Source organism: Staurois parvus, unplaced genomic scaffold (assembly GCF_062004578.1).
Source record: "Staurois parvus isolate SC_StPar_1 unplaced genomic scaffold, SC_StPar_1.0 ptg000546l, whole genome shotgun sequence".
Classification (NCBI taxonomy): domain Eukaryota; kingdom Metazoa; phylum Chordata; class Amphibia; order Anura; family Ranidae; genus Staurois; species Staurois parvus.
In genome coordinates, this window is record NW_028318342.1 from 1,315,717 (window position 1) to 1,336,872 (window position 21,156).

Consider the following 21,156-nt stretch of genomic DNA (forward strand, 5'->3'; position numbering starts at 1 on the left):
GGAGGAGTGTCCCAATACTTTTGGCAATATAGTGTATCTGCAAAGCACTGCATAAATTAACGGCGCTATATAAAAACCTGTAATTAATAATAAATAAATTTATGTTGTAATTTACCATATATCTTTTTGATAATGCAAGTAGGATGAAACTAATATTTCATGCTGTTTTTACTTTTTAAAATCTTATTTTGTAGTTCATCCTGCTTGATACAGTGCCTTGAAAAAGTATTAACAGAGCTTGAGCTATTTTGCAAAGAAGAATGGGCAAAATTTCACTCTCTAGATGTGCAAAGCTGATAGAGACATACCCAAAAAGACTTGCAGCTGTAATTGTAGTGAAAGGTAGTTCTTCAAAGTATTGACTCGGGGGGTGCTGAATACAAATGCGTGCCACACTTTTCAGATATTTATTTGTAAAAAAAATTTAAACCATTTATCATTTTCCTTCCACTTCACAATTATGTGCCACTTTGTGTTGGTCTAACACATAAAATCCCAATAAAATACAATTACGTTTTTGGTTGTAACATGACAACATGTGGAAAATTTCAAGGGGCATGAATACTTTTTCAAGGCACTGTAACTGCGAGATTATAAAAACATAGCTAAAAAGCTTTATTTCAAAATGTTTTGAACAATTTCATCATTTTGACCACATTTAAACATTCCCTGAAAGAATACAAGCTTTCAGTTAATAAGAAAAAAAATTGTGAAATTCTGCAAAGGAAAGGGTGCTTGGCTTTTAGTTCTAAGGTGCATATCTTTATAAATTTTGTGATGCCCATTTCAGATATACATTTTCTAAGGTTTCTGAAAAAGGTATCTTAAAGTGAACCTGTAGTTATTAAGGATTTACAGTATTATATTTTTGGCATACTTAGTAAAATGATAAAAGTAAGTTTACTGGACAATTGAATACGACAAAAATGTGCCTTTTCAATATTTGTTGAAGGGGTAGGATGGTTCAGCGCTCTCAGTTGTATATAGTAGACCTATTATGGGGATTAATTTATTGCACATAAATTCAGGACATCACAGACAGTCTGACAGTGAAATCTTGGTAGGGACGTTGATTAGACTGTATAAAAATTTTACAACAAATTGACAGCTATGAAATGGAAGCTAAAAATATGTATAATACATTTTTTGCATGGGATTGGGTGTACATTATCACAGCTAATAAAACAGAGATGAATTGTTAAGTGAAAATGTAAAATGAAGGAGAAAATGCTGTATGTGGCTAGTAAATTCATATTCTATACTGAATTTAATCTGAAACAGATCAAAGTAAACTGTATAGTACACAGATATCTGCCTGTGTTATATAATGATACAGTTTATTCATAAATCCTATAAAAAAAGAAGTAAATATGGGTGCATGTATCAATCCCCAAAATTACTTTGAAACACAAACAACAAAAGAGACATTGCTGAGGTTTAGATGTAACTTTATTTGTAAAAATGAATAGATGTCCTTGCTGTAAACACATTCAGAATGGGAAAGAAGTTACATCTACAACTCTAGATGAATCATTCCCTTTTAACTCCTGTATAAAATTGGAACACTCGCCATATACTGTGAGTAATTACTTGTACAGGGTACCAAAAAGTATGTGGGTAGAATCATAAGAAAAATGAAGGATCAATTGGAAGACTATCTGGATGCATTTAAAAATAAAAGTTATTGTAGCTAGACATTTTGTAAATAACATCTATAATTCTGATACTTCTTCCCTGAGGATTCAAGAGAATATGTTTTTGCAGTTATGCAGAGGGGAAGTTTATCAGATTTTCACTTTCACTTCACTTACTTGCCAACATTCATCAGGATTTGAACCATGAATGGGATGTGACTTTGTTTTATGAATAGTAGATATTGTACAGCTGTATATGCATGCAATGAGAATGACTATTTGTAGGTAAACACAAGAGATTATATTCACTGTATGTATTTACAGGTAAGTCCTCTGTAGTCTGAATATTAATGTTTTGTCTTTCTTTTACATCCCCTTTTCCTCCCAGTTTATATCTCCTAACTATTCCTCTTATTTTATCTCTTAGATTTCTTTTTTATATTTATATTTACTTTTTCTTTCTCCTTTTGTGGTTATTTCTTTTTCCAGATAATTTATAAGCCAGAATAATTTGAAACATGTTTTATTGTTCTGTGTTACATGGGCATCATACTGTATGTGATCTTGTATATTTATAATTAATATTATACAGTATGTTTTACTGGCTCAGCAGTGATCTACTTATCAATGACAGGTGGTGCTGGATCCTCCTTTGTTTGCACAATAAAATGTTGGGAGGGAGGTCACTGGGAATCAGTCTATGAGTAAAGTAAATCATGTTAGAGGTTTTTCAACTATCTGTATGTTCCTCCAGCTTAGGTGCAGTAGAAGGTTTATGCAATGAATGCTGGTTGCTGCCATCAGCTATCCTTTGCTTGTACAAAATATTGCACAGTGACAAGCTGGACATGCATCTGGTTGTGTTTGGTGAGATAGTGTGAACCTACTGTAGTGCCAACCCCAAGGGAGCTGCTTGGTAACTTTGGGTTCTCTGCTCTGTGCTTTGACTCCAAGAATAACCTCACCCCTCTGATACATCTGGTTGACTAAAAAGCACTGCAAGCACAGATAAATACACAAGTGTAAAATACCTTTAATCTGGCTATTGTTACTACCAGAAAACAGACACACACCCGTTTAGTGGTAAATGCTCTTAATCTATTGGTACAGGTTGGAGTAAATGGCAAATTGAACATAAATGAGCACGCAGCTCATAGATTAAAACACAGTCTGCTAGACAGAGCGATAATGTTAAATTGGCAAAAATTAGATTGTATACCCCTTAGTAGAATCAGGAGGGTAGGTAAGTAAATCAGCAAAAAACAATATTGGTAAACGTTAAATGCAAAATAAATGATGATAACATTACACTATGTTAGAGTGCACTCTAAGAAATTGGCTGGGATGCAGCATCTCTTAAGAGGTACCACTTTAACAAAAGAAAAAAAGAACAAGGCCTCAGGGCAGCAACTGATAGGGGAAGTCTTTAGTCCTAACTCTTCAGCCGGCTAAATGTTGGGGCCTTTCAGCATGTTAAGGCGGTCAATAAGACCTGCAGATGGTATTAGATCTATGGATTAATTGGAAGCTAGATCCTAATGGCTCAGTCATTAATGGTGATAGCAAGTAGTGGCCACAAGGCCCTCTCACCAGACCCAATGACACAGCTGTAGTGATCTCTCTGATTAGGTATCCGCTTACTCTGGGCTTCCTGTAACAACTCTAGTAGGTAGCTTCATCCCTCAGAACCTGGGTCATGCTCCATACCCTGTGATTGTCTGTACCCTCTGGCTGTCCCTCACACAGCTGTGGGCTTTGCTGACCAGATCTTTCTCTCTTAGGTGAAGTTTCCTTGACACAATCCTGTCACACTCCTGTCACATCACTCTCCTGTCACACTCCCGTCAGAATCCTTTTTACGGAAACATCTGGTTCTCTCCTCCTTAATGCTGGTCCATTTCTGTTGCTAGGAGAAAGAGGGAAGACAGTCCACACACACAGTCCTCTCTTATGGTTAAACTTTGCTCTGCTGACAGGAGGAGAGGCAGCTGGGAGTTACACAGAAAACCTGCAGCTTACCTCTCCTTTGTCACAGTACAGCCGGCTGCTTACACAGTAAACTGGAGGAGAGGACAGGCAAATGAGCAAGGAGGGTAGGGAGATGGGGGAGGATTGGCTGTCAGGCTACACCGTCTGGAGAAATAAATGGCTATTTTGTTTTTGAACTTGTAAATGCCCTGAACAAGAGCAGACACCACAAAATACCTGTTATTAAAAAGACACTATCAATAATTTAAAAAGTTTTTTAAAATGTAAAGAAATGGATTGGTATGTTACACTTTTAAATATCTACAGTGGCTGCAAAATACTCTGTATCTGATACAGTTTGGGATTTACTGGATTTGTTTGATACCTGGTTCCCCACTATGCATTGTGATTTCATCTGCAGGTTCCTACATCACTACTGTGTTCCATAACAGTCTAATGACCTTGAAACCCAGAGCTCAGAGGATATTGCAGATATCTCTGAGATATCTGACACTCCTAGAAGTGTCAGATTTTTTAGCTAGTGCAGAGCCACATTATTAGCTTGAAAGCTTCTTGTAATGATTTATAAACTTTAAATCAGTTTTCAGTTATTTACAACATCAGCAGCAAATCTGTCATTTTCATGTGAAATGGTGTTCTAGCTGCAAGAGTAACAAATGTTCCACAGTTTGAAAACTTTCCACATAAAATTATAAATTTTAGCAAACTGAAATACAATTCTGTCCTCATTTTTAAAAGACAGAAAATAGAACAAAGTTATTATATTAGTTACAAGGTTAACATATTTTTCTTAAATAATATGATTTTATGTTCTTAAGTCTTTAGGTTTTCCTTGATTGCAATCATTGCATATGCCGCTGTGCCCAGCAGATCATAAATATTATGCTCACATTATTCAAGTGCTAAGTAAAGAAACAAAAAAGTAATGATTTTATGTAAAATGGCATTTTTTCCTTTTATATCCTTTATATGCTGAGCTGGTGCAGGTAAATTAGTCTTCATTGATTATCACCTTGGGGAGTGCTGTGGGAATTTCGCTAATCCACCTTTATAAAAACACATAGAAAAAGTGGTAGAATTGTAAAAATAATCGTCTTATGAATACATGATCTAAATACTTCATTTGTCAATAATTGTACATAAGTATTTTCAAATAATGTTTAAGGAAAATGTAGTACTTTGTCACTGCAAATCATTGAGGTAGGAACTCTTCCTACATATACAGTATAAAAAAATCTAACTCATCATAAAAATGGTAATTCAGTTATGGGTAGGACATGTGTTAAATCATTCACGGCATTCTTATTTTATTTAAAAAGCAACTTTACTTTTGCAAAGTTAACCCAGCCCCCCTGCCCAGATCCTTTACTCACCCTTCTACACTGCTGGATACCCTCCTGACTAGTCCCAATGTCTTCTGCGCATGCAAGGACAAATACAATTGATTCCTATGTAGGGGCTTTCTGTTGCTGCCTCATAGTCTCATAGTACGCATGCACAGAAGACTTTGGAATTGGTCAGGAGCTGTGAAGTTCCCCATGGACCTCACAGTACACAAAACCAGATTGTTAGAAAATTAACCAGTATTTTTAAGGTACCATCCATAGGTCAACCACCACATCAGCTAAAATAATTTGTGCAAAAAGTTTTTATTACAAAAAGTGAAACAAAAAGTTGAATATCCACAAACTCTTTTTGTTTTGAATCTTCACTCAGTTTCAATGTATTAAAAGTGAACTCCCTGCTGAAGAGCAGATATCACATAATTTATTTTTCTAAATTGACCCTGTTGCTAGTTAAAGAGGAGTTCCATTCACCCTGTCAAAAAATAAAAGTCAGCAGCTACAAAAACTGTAGCTGCTGACTTTTAAAAAAAAGCCAATTACCTGTCCCTTGGTCCCGCGGTGTATCCCCCACAGCCCGTTTCTCCGGCTGTCCTGTATTCCAGGAGGCTGGCATCTTCAGTGTGGGCATCCGTCTGTGACAGCTTGTGGCTTCACAGCCGGGTACCCACTGCACATGCGCGAGTAGCGTTTCGCTTCATGAATGGTCCTGTGGTCTTCTGGGACCTGTCACGTGTCCCAACAGACTACAAGGAGGGAGGACACCTTCCATTTCCGGTCGCCTAGGCGACCAGACCGGAATTGGTAGCAGGTACCTGTCAAATTCGGGTACCCGCTCCCCCCCTACAATTAAATACCTCTTTGTTGCTTGCTGAACACAAAAACAGTGGATTCCACCTCACTATCTAAATAAATTCCCAAATTACTAGTGCAGCGCAACTCTCTAAATTAATAATTGTTAGAAAACATAAATACTCCTGTGAAAAACATATACAAGTGTTAAACTAAAAAGTCCATAAACAATCCCCTCAGTGACATGTATCACTTCCATGAATGTCTTCTTTAGTAATAGTCAGTGATCCTCCACCACACCAGGTGAAAAACCTGCTCACCTCAAGAAAAGAAAATATGCGCTCATCTGGGTGTATTCAACTCCTCAGTTGCAGTGACATTACTTCTTATCTCCTCTCACCTTCCATTCACTCTGACATCACGCCAAAATTGATCTCATGTAACAGAAAGACCGAAATATAGTGCTCTTTGTATAACACTTTATTGTATCCCCACTAAAATAACACTTACAGATATAAAAGCTTAAAAAGTTTAAAATGTGTATCCACATCTAGCTCACCGCTCCGCTAGCAAGATAGTGGCGGCGTGGTAACACAGTACCGGCTCCTTCTTCCTAGATGCGTTGCACCCCCTCTCAGGGCTTCCTCAGTAGGTGGAGAGCCATTTTATTACAACCTTTTATAGCCACACATTCCCCCAACATGTGTCCAATTGGTCATGGAGACACAAGAAGTGAGTCTTCATCTTTGGGCAGATGTGCCAATATTGGTCTCTTCTCCACGCGTGGACTGTACACACGCCACCAGAAGTACACCGGGGCCATCTTAAGTGAGGGTAATAGGAGATTCCCACCATACACAGGCACCAGCAGTGCGTCATCATCCCTGGGCAGAAGTGCCAATACTGGCCTCTTCTCTGCCCACGGATTGCACACACGCACACCACCGTTGCATGTGATCAATTTTGGCTTGATGTTAGAGTGAGTGGAAGGCGAGAGGAGATAAGAAGACATGTCACTGTGACTGAGGAGTTGAGTACACCCAGATGCGCTCAGGTTTTTATTTCAAAAGTAAAAAAAAAAATCACAGATTGATATTCTTTTAATGTCACCTAATATAATATCATACTTTTAGATGAATTACACCTAGTCTTATCGCACTTAGAATATCAACTTTAGAGACATTCTTCTTGAATGATGTTGTCCACAACTCATAGGAAAACATAACATGCAAATCTATGCATTTCTTGGAAGAGTCAACTTCGTTAATAGACAGTAGGAGGCTGATGATCTAAACATACACACCAATACTTTTATCAGGATCATATCAAGACAATATAGACTTTGACATTGTATATCAGATTTATTGTTTCAATCCAGTTTATATAAAAACATTATGGCCATGGATACTAAAATGTACTAAGGAGGGCTGCAAGGAATCCTTATCATCTGAAATACACTGCTCAAAAAAATTAAAGGAACACTTTGAAAACAAATCAAATCTCAATTGGGAAAAATTTAATGCTGGATATCTATACTGATATGGACTGGGTAATGTGTTAGGAATGTAAGGATGCCCCATCGTTTGATGGAAATGAAAATTATCAACCTACAGAGGACTGAATTCAAAGACACCCAAAAATCAAAGTGAAAATATGCTGCTGGCTAGTCCATATTGCTGAAATTTCATTGCAGTAACTGAAAATGGTACTCAATAGTTTGGGTATTTCCTCCCAAATCTGGACTAGGGCATCACTGAGCTCCTGGACAGTCTGAGGTCAATCTTGCGGATGGACCGAAGCATGAAATCCAAGAGGTGTTCTATTGGATTTAGGTCAGGCGAGCACGGGGGCCATTCAATGGTGTCAATTCCTTTATCCTCCAGGTACTGCCTGCATACTCTCGCCACATGAGGCGGGCATTGTCATGTCCCAGGAGGAACCCAGGACTCACTGCACCAGCGGAGGGTCTGACAATGGGTCAAAGGATTTCATCCGAATACCTAATGGCAATCAGGGTGCCATTGTCTAGCCTGTAGAGGTCTGCGTGTCCCTCCATATGCCTCCCACGGCAATCACTGACCCAACAACAAAATGGTCATGCCGAACAATGTTACAGCAGCATAACATTCTCCATGGCTTCCTCAGACCCTTTCACATCTGTCACATGTGCTCAAGGTGAACCTGCTCTCATCTGTGAAATGCACAGACCTGCCAAATCTGGTGTTTAATGGCAAATGCCAATTGAGTTCTATGGTGCTGGGCAGTGAGCACAGGGATGCTAGAGGATGTTTGGCCCTCAGGCCACCCTCATGAATTCTGTTTCTGATTGTTTGGTCAGAGACATTCAAACCAGTTGCTTGCAGGAGATCATTTTGTAGGGCTGTGGCAGTACTCATCCTGTTCCTTCTTGCACAAAGGAGCAGATACCGGTCCTGCTGATGGGTTAATGACCTTCTACAGCCCCGTCCAGCTCTCCTAGAGTAACTGCCTGTCTCCTGGAATCTCCTCCATACTCTTGAGATGGTGCTGGGAGAAACAGCAAACCATCTGGAAATTGCACATATTTATGTGCCATCCTGGAGGAGTTGGACTGCCTGTGCAACCTCTGTAGGGTCCAGGTGCTACCAGTAGTGACACTGACCCTAGCCAAATGCAAAACTAGTGGAAAAAAGTCAGAAAAGATGAGTAGGGAAAAAATGTCAGTGGCCTCCACCTGTAAAACCATTCCTGTTTTGGGGAGTCGTCTCCATCGTTTGATGGAAATGAAAATTATCAGCCTACAGAGGACTGAATTCAAAGACACCCCGAAAATCAAAGTGAAAAAATGATGCAGCAGGCTAGTCCATTTTGCTGAAATTTCATTGCAGCAACTCAAAATGGTAATCAGTAGTTTGTATGGCCTGTATACATGCCTCACAATGCCGGGGCATGCTCCTAATGAGACGACAGATAGTGTCCTGGGGTATTTACTCCCAGATCTGGACCAGGGCATCAATGAGCTCCTGGACAGTCTGAGGCACAACGTGGCATCGTCAGATGGACTAAAACATGATATCCCAGAGGTGTTCTATTGGGTACAGGTCAGGTAAGCATGGGGGCCATTCAATGGTATCAATTCCTTCATCCTCCAGGAACTGCCTGCATACTCTCGCCACATGAGGCCAGGCATTGTCATCCACCAGGAGGAACCCAGGACCCACTGCACCAACGTAGGGTCTGACAATGGGTCCAAGGATTTCATCCCGATACCTAATGGCAGTCAGAGTGCCATTGTCAAGCCTGTAGAGGTCTGTGCGTCCCTCCATGGATATACCTCCCCAGACAATCAGTGATCCACCACCAAAACGGTCATGCTGAATGATGTTACAGGCAGCATAACATTCTCCACGGGTTCTCCAGACCCTTTCACGTCTGTCACATGTGCTCAGGGTGAACCTGATCTCATCTCTGAAAAGCACAGGGTGCTAGTGGCGGACCTGCCAATTCTGGTGTTCAGTGGCAAATGCCAATCAAGCTCTATGGTGCTGTGCAGTGAGCACAGGGCCCACTAGAGGATACCAGGCCCTCAGGCCACCCTCATAAAGTCTGTTTCTGATTGTTTGGTCAGAGATATTCACACCAGTGGCCTGCTGGAGGTAATTTTGTCTTATTCCTCTGTGCACAAAGGAGCAGATACCAGTCATGCTGATGGGTTAAGGACCTTTTACAGCCCTGTACAGCTTTTCTAGAGTAACTGCCCGTCTCCTGGAATCTTCTCCATACTCTTGAGACTGTGCTGGGAGACACAGCAAACCTTCTGGCAATGGTACGTATTGATGTGCCATCCTGGAGGTGCCTGTGCAACCTCTGTAGGGTCCAGGTATCTCCTCGTGCTACTAGTAGTGACACTGACCCTAGCCAAATGCAAAATTAGTGGAAAAAAGTCAGAAAATATGAGTAGGGAAAAAAAATGTCAGTGACATCCACCTGTAAAACCATTCCCATATTGGGGGTCGTCTCCTTGTTGCCCATATAGTGCACCTGTTGCTAATTTCATTAACACCAAAGCCACTGAAACTGATTAACAACCCCCTCTACTACTTAACTAACCAGATCAATATCCCAGGTGTTTAATTGATGCTATACTCTGATTAAAAAGTGTTCCTTGATTTTTTTTGAGCAGTGTATATTAATATAATAAATCAATGCTAGGAAAAATAAATAGTGATTTGCCCTTGATTCAGCTTGGCAGGGGTTCAGCAAACTCCAAAGATTTTGGATGCCGAATCCAAACCCCATTGGAAACAATGGGAGAGGAACCTGTCGATTTAGCAGTGCCCATTTTTTTTTGTTTTATCATTTTGATTAACATTTTCAAATTATTAGGGTACGGAAAGGAAAAAGGGATTTAGTCTATAATGGGTTCATTACCAGTGATTTAACAATTTGTAATTTCTTTCTTGGGCAATATTAGAAATATTTAATTTATGAGTTAATATAAAACTTTTTAAGATATCTTCTTCTGATAGTGTAATTTTCAGCTCCCTCATATAGTACATTCTCTCCCCTTGTTGGTTAGATATAATTGCTTATGACTCACAACAGAATCAACAAAATGTGAAAATGCTGAAAATTTTGCATCCAAGCTTCTCTCGGCACCATATTAGGATGGAATAATTGGGAGAGTGATTGTCAATCCCTCCCTTGCAGGCACTGAAATATGTATGAAAGTTTGGTTATTCGGCAGTGCAAAAAGATGCAGTTTTACATGCTGGGGGAAATTCTGGATTCCCTAATAAGGTGTAAAGGGCCCATTTATTGACAAGAAATCAAATGTACCAATGCAAAAAAAAAATATATTTACAGATTCCATGCATCTAGCAGCAGTGATGCTTTAAGCACTGAAATCTCAATGTCTAAAAAAATACTAATAAAAAAAGCACGTAGACCACCCTACCAGGAATATTCTATATATTTTGAGAGGAATTTGGAGGGGCCTGTGTACATTTTTTTCATTTTAAATGAAGAAACTGGCATTGAATGTCAGTTGCTGTCAATTTAAACTGTTTAATTTTATTCTTTGTAAATGCAGGTTTTGCTGTATTACATCCTACAGCAAGAATGAAAAAAAAAATGCATAGAGCCCCTTAGAGTCCGGTATGGATTTTAAGGAGATACCTCATGAACAAAAAATGCCCAAGGTCCCCCAGAAAATCGATACCAGATCCTTATTTCAAACATGTAGCCTGACTGGCCAGAAAAAAGTGAAGGAGGAGCATGCACCCCCACCTCCCAAACCATATCAGTGCACATGTCCTCAACATGGGGGAGTGCCTTGCTAAGGGGGTACCCCCTTGCCAAAGGACATTGTATCCATATTAATGAAGACAAGGGCCTCTTCTCCACAAACCTTGCCTGTTGATTATGGGGGTCCGTGGATGGGGAGCTTATCAGAATTTGAAAGCCCTTTTTAACAATAATGGGGCACTCAGATATTGGCCCCTCCTATGTGAATGAGTATGGGGTATATAGTATCATTACACATTCACACACACACAAAAAAAAAGTTGTAACCCACACACTCAAACATTTGACAAGTCTTTTATTTAAAAAAAATCCCCCCAAAAAATCCTCATTTTAAATGCATATATGGTCTATGACATCACTGGGATCCCACCCCTTGCTTACCTGGCAGGGGATTCCCGCAATGTAATTGTATGGGGCTGCTGACATTGCTGGTTAAGGACTCAGTAATGTCTGCACCAGCTGGTGTCCTTAACAACCATTGACAGCAGGAAGCTGTCATGTATAACAGCACTAGTAAAAAAAATGTTTGGGGTTATTTTTTTTTACCTTCTTCGTGTTTGAGATTTATTTATTTGGGTTTTATTTAGTTATGATCTTTTATTTATTTGTTATGAGGTCATCAGCGGCAACAGCAGCTTGATTCGGTTGGACATTTTTTATTAAAGAAACTCTTGCCACCAAAAAAAACAAAACAAAACATTTTCTTATAAAAATATAAAATTAATATGTACAAATAAATAAATAAATACAAAATACCACACAACTGGTCTAAACAAAGATCAACTAAATACAATAATAATTCTTCACAAAGCATAATAAAAAATATAACACAAACAGATATATGCCCTCACGGCAAAATTAGAAAAGCACAACTCATAAATATCAAGGCCTTTATGGCTTATATCAAGCAAATATTCACCAAATAAACAATTTACAATCAGGAAAAAGGAAATCAAATTTTATATACCTTCCTGACCTTTCAACCAGGGAGTAAGGCCTTTACGGCTTATCTGTCCCATGACCAGGCTTTGGCCCGCCATGAAAATCGTTAATCGTGTAGGTCACAGAGGCTCATTTGGCCCTTTACACAGGAATGATGCCTTTACGGCTCGTATTTCTCAACACGAGGCTTTGGTCTGTGTGAGATCTTAGTCATACTTCTCAAGGGAAACAAGGCCCAGCTTGATTCTGTTGGAGTCACCACAGCAGGTGCCTTTTGTTTTCAGTGGAGCACTGAAGATTGAGTTGTTGTGTTGTTTAGTCCACATTTAGTGCACATGTTTAATGTACCAAAAGCAGTGTAGTATTAAACAGTAGCCACAGGTAATAAATGAAAGCAATCAATGCCATCTCAATATGGATGCAGGCACCACAACAATGCTAAAATAAAGGCAAAACCACTAGCTTAACCTCCCCAGCAGACTGATTATGTCAGTATTTTTGTGCTCAAAGCAGTACATTTTTTTGCATGGAAATATGTTGGTTTTTTTATTGTAGGCCTGTAATTTTTAGGAATAACTCACTGAAATCTGTACGAACAAGACTCTAGTAAACATCCAGGGTATGATACAATTTGAAAAATGAAATCATAAAATATAATATAATAAATAATCATAAAAAATAATAATATAATAATACATTTAATTCAATAATATAATCAAACCAAAAACACTGAAATTTGAAATAGAGCGCAAAGTTTGCACATCACTGAGCTTAGTCGCAAAATCATTTTCAGTGTCTGATGACGAATTTCCCCACGAATCATTATCACTCAATTCTGCAAGTGGTTCTAATTTACTATCACTGTTTTCTAGCCGGTCTAAAACCACTTTTAACCTAAAGGGACGCTTTTTGGATGCCATGGACTTTTCTCAGTTTCCAGGCAGAAAGAACAGTAAAAATGCAGGCAGGGCACAGGACAAAGCACTAGGGACAAAATGTATGTGAAATGCTTTGATACAGTAATGTTTTACTATGTGATTTTAGTGTATTCAGTAAATGCCACTTTTTAACATTTTTAAATTTCCCGCTGGTTCCATCCCCCGTACGTCCCATACATCCTGATGCTCGCAGGTACCGGAACCCGGAAGACAGATGCTGGCATTGGCCGGAGAAGATGGCCGGGGACGCTGCAGGGGGGACATTGAGGGAGCGAAGGACAAGATAAGTGTAAGAGGAAATCCCAGAGCAACGCTGCAAGGTAATCCCAGTAGCCATGTCCAAATTCCCAGTGTAAATTATTGCAAAACATTGCAAAGTGTTGCTTATTTTTTTTTCTTTGGTTCTGCAATAATATTGCAGATATCAGAAATCTTAGAATTTAGCTTAATTACGAATTATCGCTAGTTAATGCTTAGGAAAAAAACACATTGAAATACAAGATACAAGTGAAAAAAATAAAGACATTGTACAATATTGCACTACTTACATGTTGCCTTATGGCACCTAAGGCAACCTCTACAGTTTACATACATTGGTAGCTGACATTTTTGGAAGCCTAAAAGATGGAAAGACCATCTTTTTCATTTGGAAAGAGCCAAACTGTCACGGAGGAGTCTGCTGAATTATTTAAGCACAGCTTGAGCCACTTGCTGCAAGAAGATGCACAGTAATTAATGGGCTCAGAGGTTTAGGAGGAGAGTAGTAGATGCCAAGATGGAAGGGACACCAAAAAAAGAGAACCAATTGGCAGTGATGTTCCCACAGTCACAGCATACTGCCATGCTGGCTCCAGCAATAAGGGGGGGGGGGGGGGAGATGATGATGCCTCCAACCATATCTGGTTGTTTGATAAAGCAGAGGAGGAAAGTGAGGAAGACGTCCAACCCAAGTGAGGAAGGAAGTTATTCAAGGCAGTTCAAACAGAAGTGGAAGAAGAAACCACTCTGTTTCACCAGATGGCAAGGTCCAAGAGTTCCGGGCACTATTGTTCCCTGGTCTGCTCCCTAAAGATAACCTGTGTGGGCATTTTTCATTACATGTGAAGCAGATCATATAGTTGTTATTTGCGGTCTCTGCTTCCAGCATATCAAGAGTGGCAATACCATTGGTCATTTGGGTACCACATGAAGAGATACCTGACCTCTCACAATTCTGCTTATTGGAAACAGCATCAGAACACTATTCATTAGAAAAAATGCCATCCTCCTCCTCCTCCCCCCATTTCACACTACTCTCTCTCAGCATCCTCCAGCAATAGCAATAACAGTCTATCAAGGGGTGTCAGAGGTCTACAATATAGCTCCTCCAGCATAGAAAGGTCTGCATGGGGCCACACAGATCCTTCCAGCCTCATCCCACCAGCTGTAGCATTGAACGGACAAGTTTCACTGCTCCAGCTGCTATATTGAAAACAATATACAGCCCAGGCCATCCCTATGCCCAGCAACTAAATGACAGCTTGGACAATTTGTTGAATTAACAACTTCTGCCTCTCCGGATGGTGGATTCTGCCCCTTTTTGCAAGTTTGAGACCTGTGCTCTACTGCAGTGGCAGGTTCATGGCCACCATTTCTTTGTCCATAAGGCCACCCTAGCCTTTCACCATCTCCTGCAAGGCAATCTTTCCATGCCACTGGATCATGCAGTCAGTAGCAAGGTCCACATGACCACAGAAATATGGTTCAGAATGTATGGAAAGGGGCACTATATATTATTCAATGCCCACTGGGTGACTCTGCTAGCAACCAGAATGCAGGATAGGGAACACCACTGGACACTAGAGCTAGTTCTACTGCTTAGCATTCTTGTTGGTAGTAGTGATAGTTCCAGAGTTTTCCCCTTCATCTCTTCCTATTCCTGCTTCTCCTCCTCAATGCCCTCTTCTGTTGAGTCATTCTCTGATCCCCCAGTCCCCATTAAGTGTTCGATAGGCTATTCTTCAGATCTGGCTAAAAGATGCAATGCAATGTTGCAACTGGTATGCCTAGGGGACAGGGGCCATATTGGGGCAGAGATTATTTTGTTTCTGCAGGGGCAGGCCCAGAAGTAGTAAACCCTGTTGTGAGAATGGCACTAATCTGCTGTCCATCCTGGGAATTTGACACATGCTTCCTGCCTGGCACACATCTTCAATCTGGTGGTGCAACAGTTCCTCAATAGGCACCCTGTGTTGAAAGATCTTTTGAGGCATGCCTGAAAGGTTTGTAACCACTACAAGTGGTCCTACCCAGCCAGCCTTCAACTGGGTGAAATTCAGTAGAAACTCTATCTCCCTGCTTTCTGCCTGTTCTGTGACATGCCCACAAGGTTGAACTTGACTTTGGACATGCTGCAGCAACTGCACATGCAGCAAAAGGCCATTAGTGAATACCTGTGTGATTATGGCATGCGGGCAGGCTTATGCGAGCAAGTCTTTTTTTCTCCATGCCAGTGGCTGTTGATAGAGGACATGTGCGCTGCATTGTTACTGTTTGATGAGGTGACAAGAATGGTGAGCTGCGACACTGTGGGCATTAGTGATACTGTACCAGTTGTATCCTTGTTAAGCACACACTGCATGGCATCATAAACTAGGCACTTGATGCAGAGCAGCAGAAGGAAGAAGAGAACTTCCTTGCATCTCGGGACCTGCTTTATCCAGACACTGTGCCCATGAGGCCTCAGCAGACACAGGAGGAGGAGTATGATTTTTGTGGGGACATTGATGCTGTAGATGGCATAGTACAGTCTCCTGGGGTGGGTCATGCCTCACAAACCTAGAAAACAGTATGTGGTTGGGGAAGGTAGCTCAGGATATTATCATTTCAGCAACCATGAGGACTCAAGTGCCTCTATCTACATTAATTTGCAGAGCATGGGCTCCTGCATGCTCCAGAGCCTGCAAAAAAACTCTAGGATTCCTCAAATTAGGTAAAGGGACCATTAATTGTTGGCAACACTCCTTGATACACATTACAAAGGGAAAGCCACTCATCCTGCCTTTGCAGAGGGAGCAGAATAGCAAAACATTTGATGGATGTACCTATGTCATAATTTCCAGTGGCTGTTAGAATAACATCACACAGACAAGATGTCTCTGAGTATTAAATGAGGAGTAGCAGTGAGGATGGCTGCCTGAGCAATGCTTAAAATTATTTTTTAGTCTTCATAGCCCAGGGCTGTCTGCTGCCAGTAACCATCAGCAGTGGCTGCATCATATTATGGACAATTATCTTGGGGCAAGAGTGAATGTAGAGACCCTCCAAATGAATGAAGCTTGACTACTGGGTCATGAGGATGGAATACTGTCCAGAGCTTACCCAGTATGCAAATGAGCTGCCTTGTACTCAGTGTGCTTTCTGAACATGTAAAAAGATAAAGTGCTATGTGCGCTATGAAAACACATATCAAAGATACTGTGAATATCCCCATGAATGATAAATATACTGATTGGAAAACTAAGAAAGTCATCAAAAAACAAACGTGTAAGAAAAATCATACCAATCAAAAGTAAAGACTCTGTGTCAAAGTGCCCAAGTGCAAAATTATTTCTTCTTAATCAAAAACATAACCACCAAGTGTTTTTAAAGAGTAATGAAAAGTGATGAAAGGGGAGTGCGCATGCGTGGCCGGCGGGACGGACATGTCCCCATGAGGCTCCGTCTCCCTGTCGGGTGACGGCGTTCTATTGCAGCGGGTCCCGGCCTGCAATCACTCAAGGGGGATCCGATCCCCATGGCAACCACCCCGGGTCCTGATCAGCCCAGGTCTGAGGGGGATCCTCAGCTTCAGGTCGGAGAAATCCGACAGGGGACTGGGTCTCCACTGTGAGCCGCCATAAGCCCGCCCACCGCTACACACAGCATACCGCGGCTGCGGTAAAGAAGGAGAGAGCAGGGGGGGCTGAGCATAGTATAACAGCCCCCCCCCTTAGCAAACAGCAAAATGGTCAAAGGGGCACCCCGACATCAGGTCCCCCCATCGACCAAAACTATTAAAGAGGCCTTGGCAAAGGCCTCCACAAAGATGGCTGCCGTTCCAACACGTGGAAGCAAGCAAGCAGCAGGGGCATATGCAGCCCTGCAGGATCCGCAGCCCAGCCATCCCTGCACGTCTGAGGGTGAGACAGATGTCCCTGCACAAGCCATGATGCCTGACCTTACACCCACTGACCTTTTATCACGATTTGAAAAAATGCTACACAAAGCTTTGAAGCAAACCTCGGACCGCATTACTGCCACACTTTCTAGGGAAATCCGTGAGCTAGGACAGCGCACTGCGGACCTAGAACAGAGGGTAGATGGTCTTGACGCTTCGCTTCAGACGCTTACGGGTGACCTCGATCTTCTGCGTGACGAGAACGCAACATTATTAACACGACTGGAGGACTTTGAAAACCGAGCACGGCGCTCAAACCTGCGTATCCGTGGCCTTCCGGAAACGATTGTTGATGTCCAATCAACGATAACAGCTCTGTTCCAAGAGCTCGCTCCAGCTATCCCAATTGACAGATTAGAATTGGATAGAGTTCACAGGGCGTTAGCACCACGACGCACGGATGGTCCACCACGCGATATTATAGCCAAGCTCCACTTTTTCCGCACCAGAGAGCAACTCCTGCAGGCTGCCCGTAACGCAGAATCTCTTCAGTTCCAAGGTCATACCTACCAATTGTTCCAAGATTTATGCCCCGCAACCATCTCCAAGCGCAGGGCAATGAAACCCCACCTACAAGTACTCCAACACCACGCTATACAATATAGGTGGAGCTTCCCCTTTGCAGTGCGATTCCGATACCAGTCCAGAGATTACACCTGCAAGACTCCAGAGGACCTTTTAGACACCCTACGGATCCTGCAACTACATTCCCCAGCGACGCCTTCAGAAAGCGCCAAGCGGAGGTCCACATCTTGCTCACCGCGGAAGTCCCTCCCCACACGTGCAGTTGAAGGTCAACTCCATTTCCACAAGCGGGGACGTTTTTCGTCTCCGGGCCTGCCTTCGCAAGATACCATGGACTGAACAATATTCCATGTTTATTTTTCTTTCTCCTTTTTTCGCCACATGCACCGTAAGGTGTACTCGTTTGGTTATCACCATGGCGATTACCACCGTAGTTATCCACTTTTCCTCTACCTGTTAAATTTTGGTTGCCCCAATATCTGGGGATTGTTCTACACCCCCCTCCTGAGCTTCACTGTAGTTTATGTTTGGGATCCTGGGTTCTGGCGGCATGAGATACCACACCCTTACACCAATGTTATTCAACTAGCATTACCAGTGCCGCCTGAATCTAGAATCCCTGATTTTCCTGAATGTTCTTTTTATGCACCAGCTTTTTTTTTTTTTTTTTCTATCGGGACCTAGCCACAACTTATTAAATACGCAGCTGTCACCCTCACGGTCCGCGTACCTGCACACTCCACCCTAGCCTTTGTGTTATTGGTTATTTAATAACACTTGGGCTATTGTTGTTCCCTGGCCAACCCTGATTCAGGGTGTCCTTAGGGAACCCACCTTTTAGGCCACGAATGGCCTTCTACACCCCTTTTCACCTGTTACCTTTCTTATGCCGTACCCCTCCTCCTTCCTTCCAACATGACTCCATGACTTCGCACAACACGCTTCGTAACGCTCTCATCCCCTGCAGTAAGCGTCAGGCTACACCCCAAGTGGGAGTGCCACGCTATACAAATCGCTTTGCACTTTATCCATGGGCTTGCTAAATATCCTCACCCTGATTGTACAGGGTCTCAATATACCACAGAAACGGAATAAGGCTTTCCGAACCTTTGCTACACTTAAAGCCCACGTGGTCTGTCTGCAGGAAACGCATTTCACTCCCAACTCCACTCCTAAGTTTTTTGGTCCTCGATATACTCAGGTCTATACGGCTTCTGCCACCTCCAAGCGCAAGGGGGTACTGATAGCCTTCCACCGCACACCTTTCACGCTATGCACCGAAATCAAAGACCCGGAGGGTCGTTACCTCATATTAGTAGGGCAACTCCTAGACACAGATGTTACCATTGTAGTATATTACGCCCCAAACCAAGACCCTTTACCATTCCTCTCCCACTTACTCTCGGTTATAGATCACCATAAGCGCGGAACTCTAATTGTTAGCGGAGACTCTAACAGTGTAATATATCCCTTTCTTGACAAATCTCCTCAACCATCCCCCATCCCTGCCTCTAAACAGACCTTCCAAGCTATACTACATCGTTATTCTTTGATATACACATGGCGGGAACTCAACCCAACTAAACGCCAATACACCTTTTATTCTCATCCTCACCAGTCATTCTCCAGGATAGACCATATTTTCATTACTATCGCCTCTTCCCCTTGGCTTCTGACCTCTGAAATAATTCCAATCCCTTGGACTGACCACTGCGCCGTATTCACGGCTATGGCCTCGTTAGCTCCATCTCCCACCGAATCCTCTTGGATCATTAACGATAACCTGCTCGCAAACCCAGCTCACTGTTTAGAAATTGAAGCAGCCCTAAAAGACTATTTCACTCTTAACCAGTCCCCTGATATATCCCCTCTCCTGTTATGGGAAGCGCATAAACCGGTATTGAGAGGGTTCTGCATTAGCAAAGCATCCTTTTTAAATAAAACCAAGAGGCAACAACGTCTCTTACTGGAGCAAACCTATGATCGTTCCCATCAAACTTTTCAGGCGGCTGCTACGCCTGCTAATCGTGAAGCCTTGGAGCGATCTAGATTGGCTCTAGATCTTTTTCTCACAGATCAAGCGGAACTCTCTCTCCGTAGATCTAGACATAAATATTATACTAGGGCAAATAAACCTAATACACTCCTGGCCCTCTCACTTCGTAGGCTCGACCAACTCACTAAACCTATCCGGATTCGCTCCTCCTCCAGCAACCTCACTAGTAACCCAGAACACATTCTACAGACTTTCCATAAACATTTGTCACAGATTTACTCTTCTTCCACACCTTTTGACTCCGCACAAGCCGACACCCTTCTAACTTCCATTTCCTTCCCAAAACTCTCAGAGTGCCAGTTCGCGGCGCTTGAGCGACCTATCTCCCCTACTGAAACCTTAGACGCTATTAAAAATCTAAAATTACGGAAACGCCCAGGCCCGGATGGCTTCTCAGCCACTTATTATAGGAAATTTGCTCACCTCCTCACTCCCATCCTTACTAATGCTTTTAACGATCTACTATCTGGCCACACCTTTAACCACGAAACAGTGCAAGCGAACATTTCAATGATCCCAAAGCCGAACTCTGATGACACGCAGTGGTCCACCTACAGGCCAATATATCTTCTTAATATTGACATCAAATTGTTAGCAAAAATCCTATCTTCGCGTCCTAACTTGTGTATTGGCTCTCTAATTCATAACGACCAAGTGGGCTTTATCCCACCTAGACAAGCAGGAGATAACATCAGGCGTGCATCTCTTCTAGCACACTTAGCTAGGTCTCGTAATGTCCCTACCTGTTTCCTCTCCCTAGACATTCGGAAAGCATTTGATACAGTCTCATGGCCATACCTCAACTACATTTTGCATCGTTGGGGTTTTGGCCCACACTTCTTAACCTGGATCTTTTCGTTGTATCGAGAACCTTCGGCCAGAATCAGGTATCTGGGGCACAGATCAGCTCAGTTCCCAATTTCCAGAGGCACGAGACAGGGTTGTCCTCTGTCCCCCCTGCTCTTTGCCCTGGCTATAGAGCCCCTGGCCCTCTTAATCAGAGCTAACCCGAATGTTAAGGGACTCGAAATAGGGGGCACGCATCATAAATTATGTCTCTTTGCAGATGACATCTTGCTCTTTCTTACATCCCCATTAACTTCCTCCCCTTCTTTACTTCGGCTCCTTGAGACATTTGGCGTGCTTTCGGGCCTAATAGTAAACCCTAATAAGTCGACAGCACTTAACATTTCCCTCTCCCCTTTAGAGTTGTCGCACTTGCAGCAGATTTTACCATTCCCATGGTCACAGCGTCATATCCCTTTCCTGGGTATCAAACTGACTCCTAGATTATCAGACCTTTACGCAGCTAACTATCTTCCGATGCTAAACCACCTCTCAACCCTTCTGACCAAATGGTCTTCCCTTCCCCTCGCATGGCTCGGCAGAATAGCGGTTATCAAGATGTCAATCCTCCCAAAAATTCTATATCTGTTTAGAGTCCTCCCTGTCC

At 42.1% G+C, this 21,156-nt stretch overlaps 1 protein-coding gene across 1 annotated transcript in view; it reads right to left on the minus strand.

The window, feature by feature from the left end:
• Nucleotides 1-1,431: 1,431 nt before the first annotated feature.
• Nucleotides 1,432-21,156, minus strand: part of LOC149451205 (proton-coupled folate transporter-like) — a 395,966-nt gene continuing 376,241 nt past the window's right edge. The window contains exon 7 of the mRNA XM_089690900.1: nt 1,432-4,669. Coding sequence (XP_089547026.1) covers nt 4,615-4,669 — 55 coding nt within the window. The 3' untranslated portion in view covers nt 1,432-4,614. The remainder of the gene's footprint in view (nt 4,670-21,156) is intronic.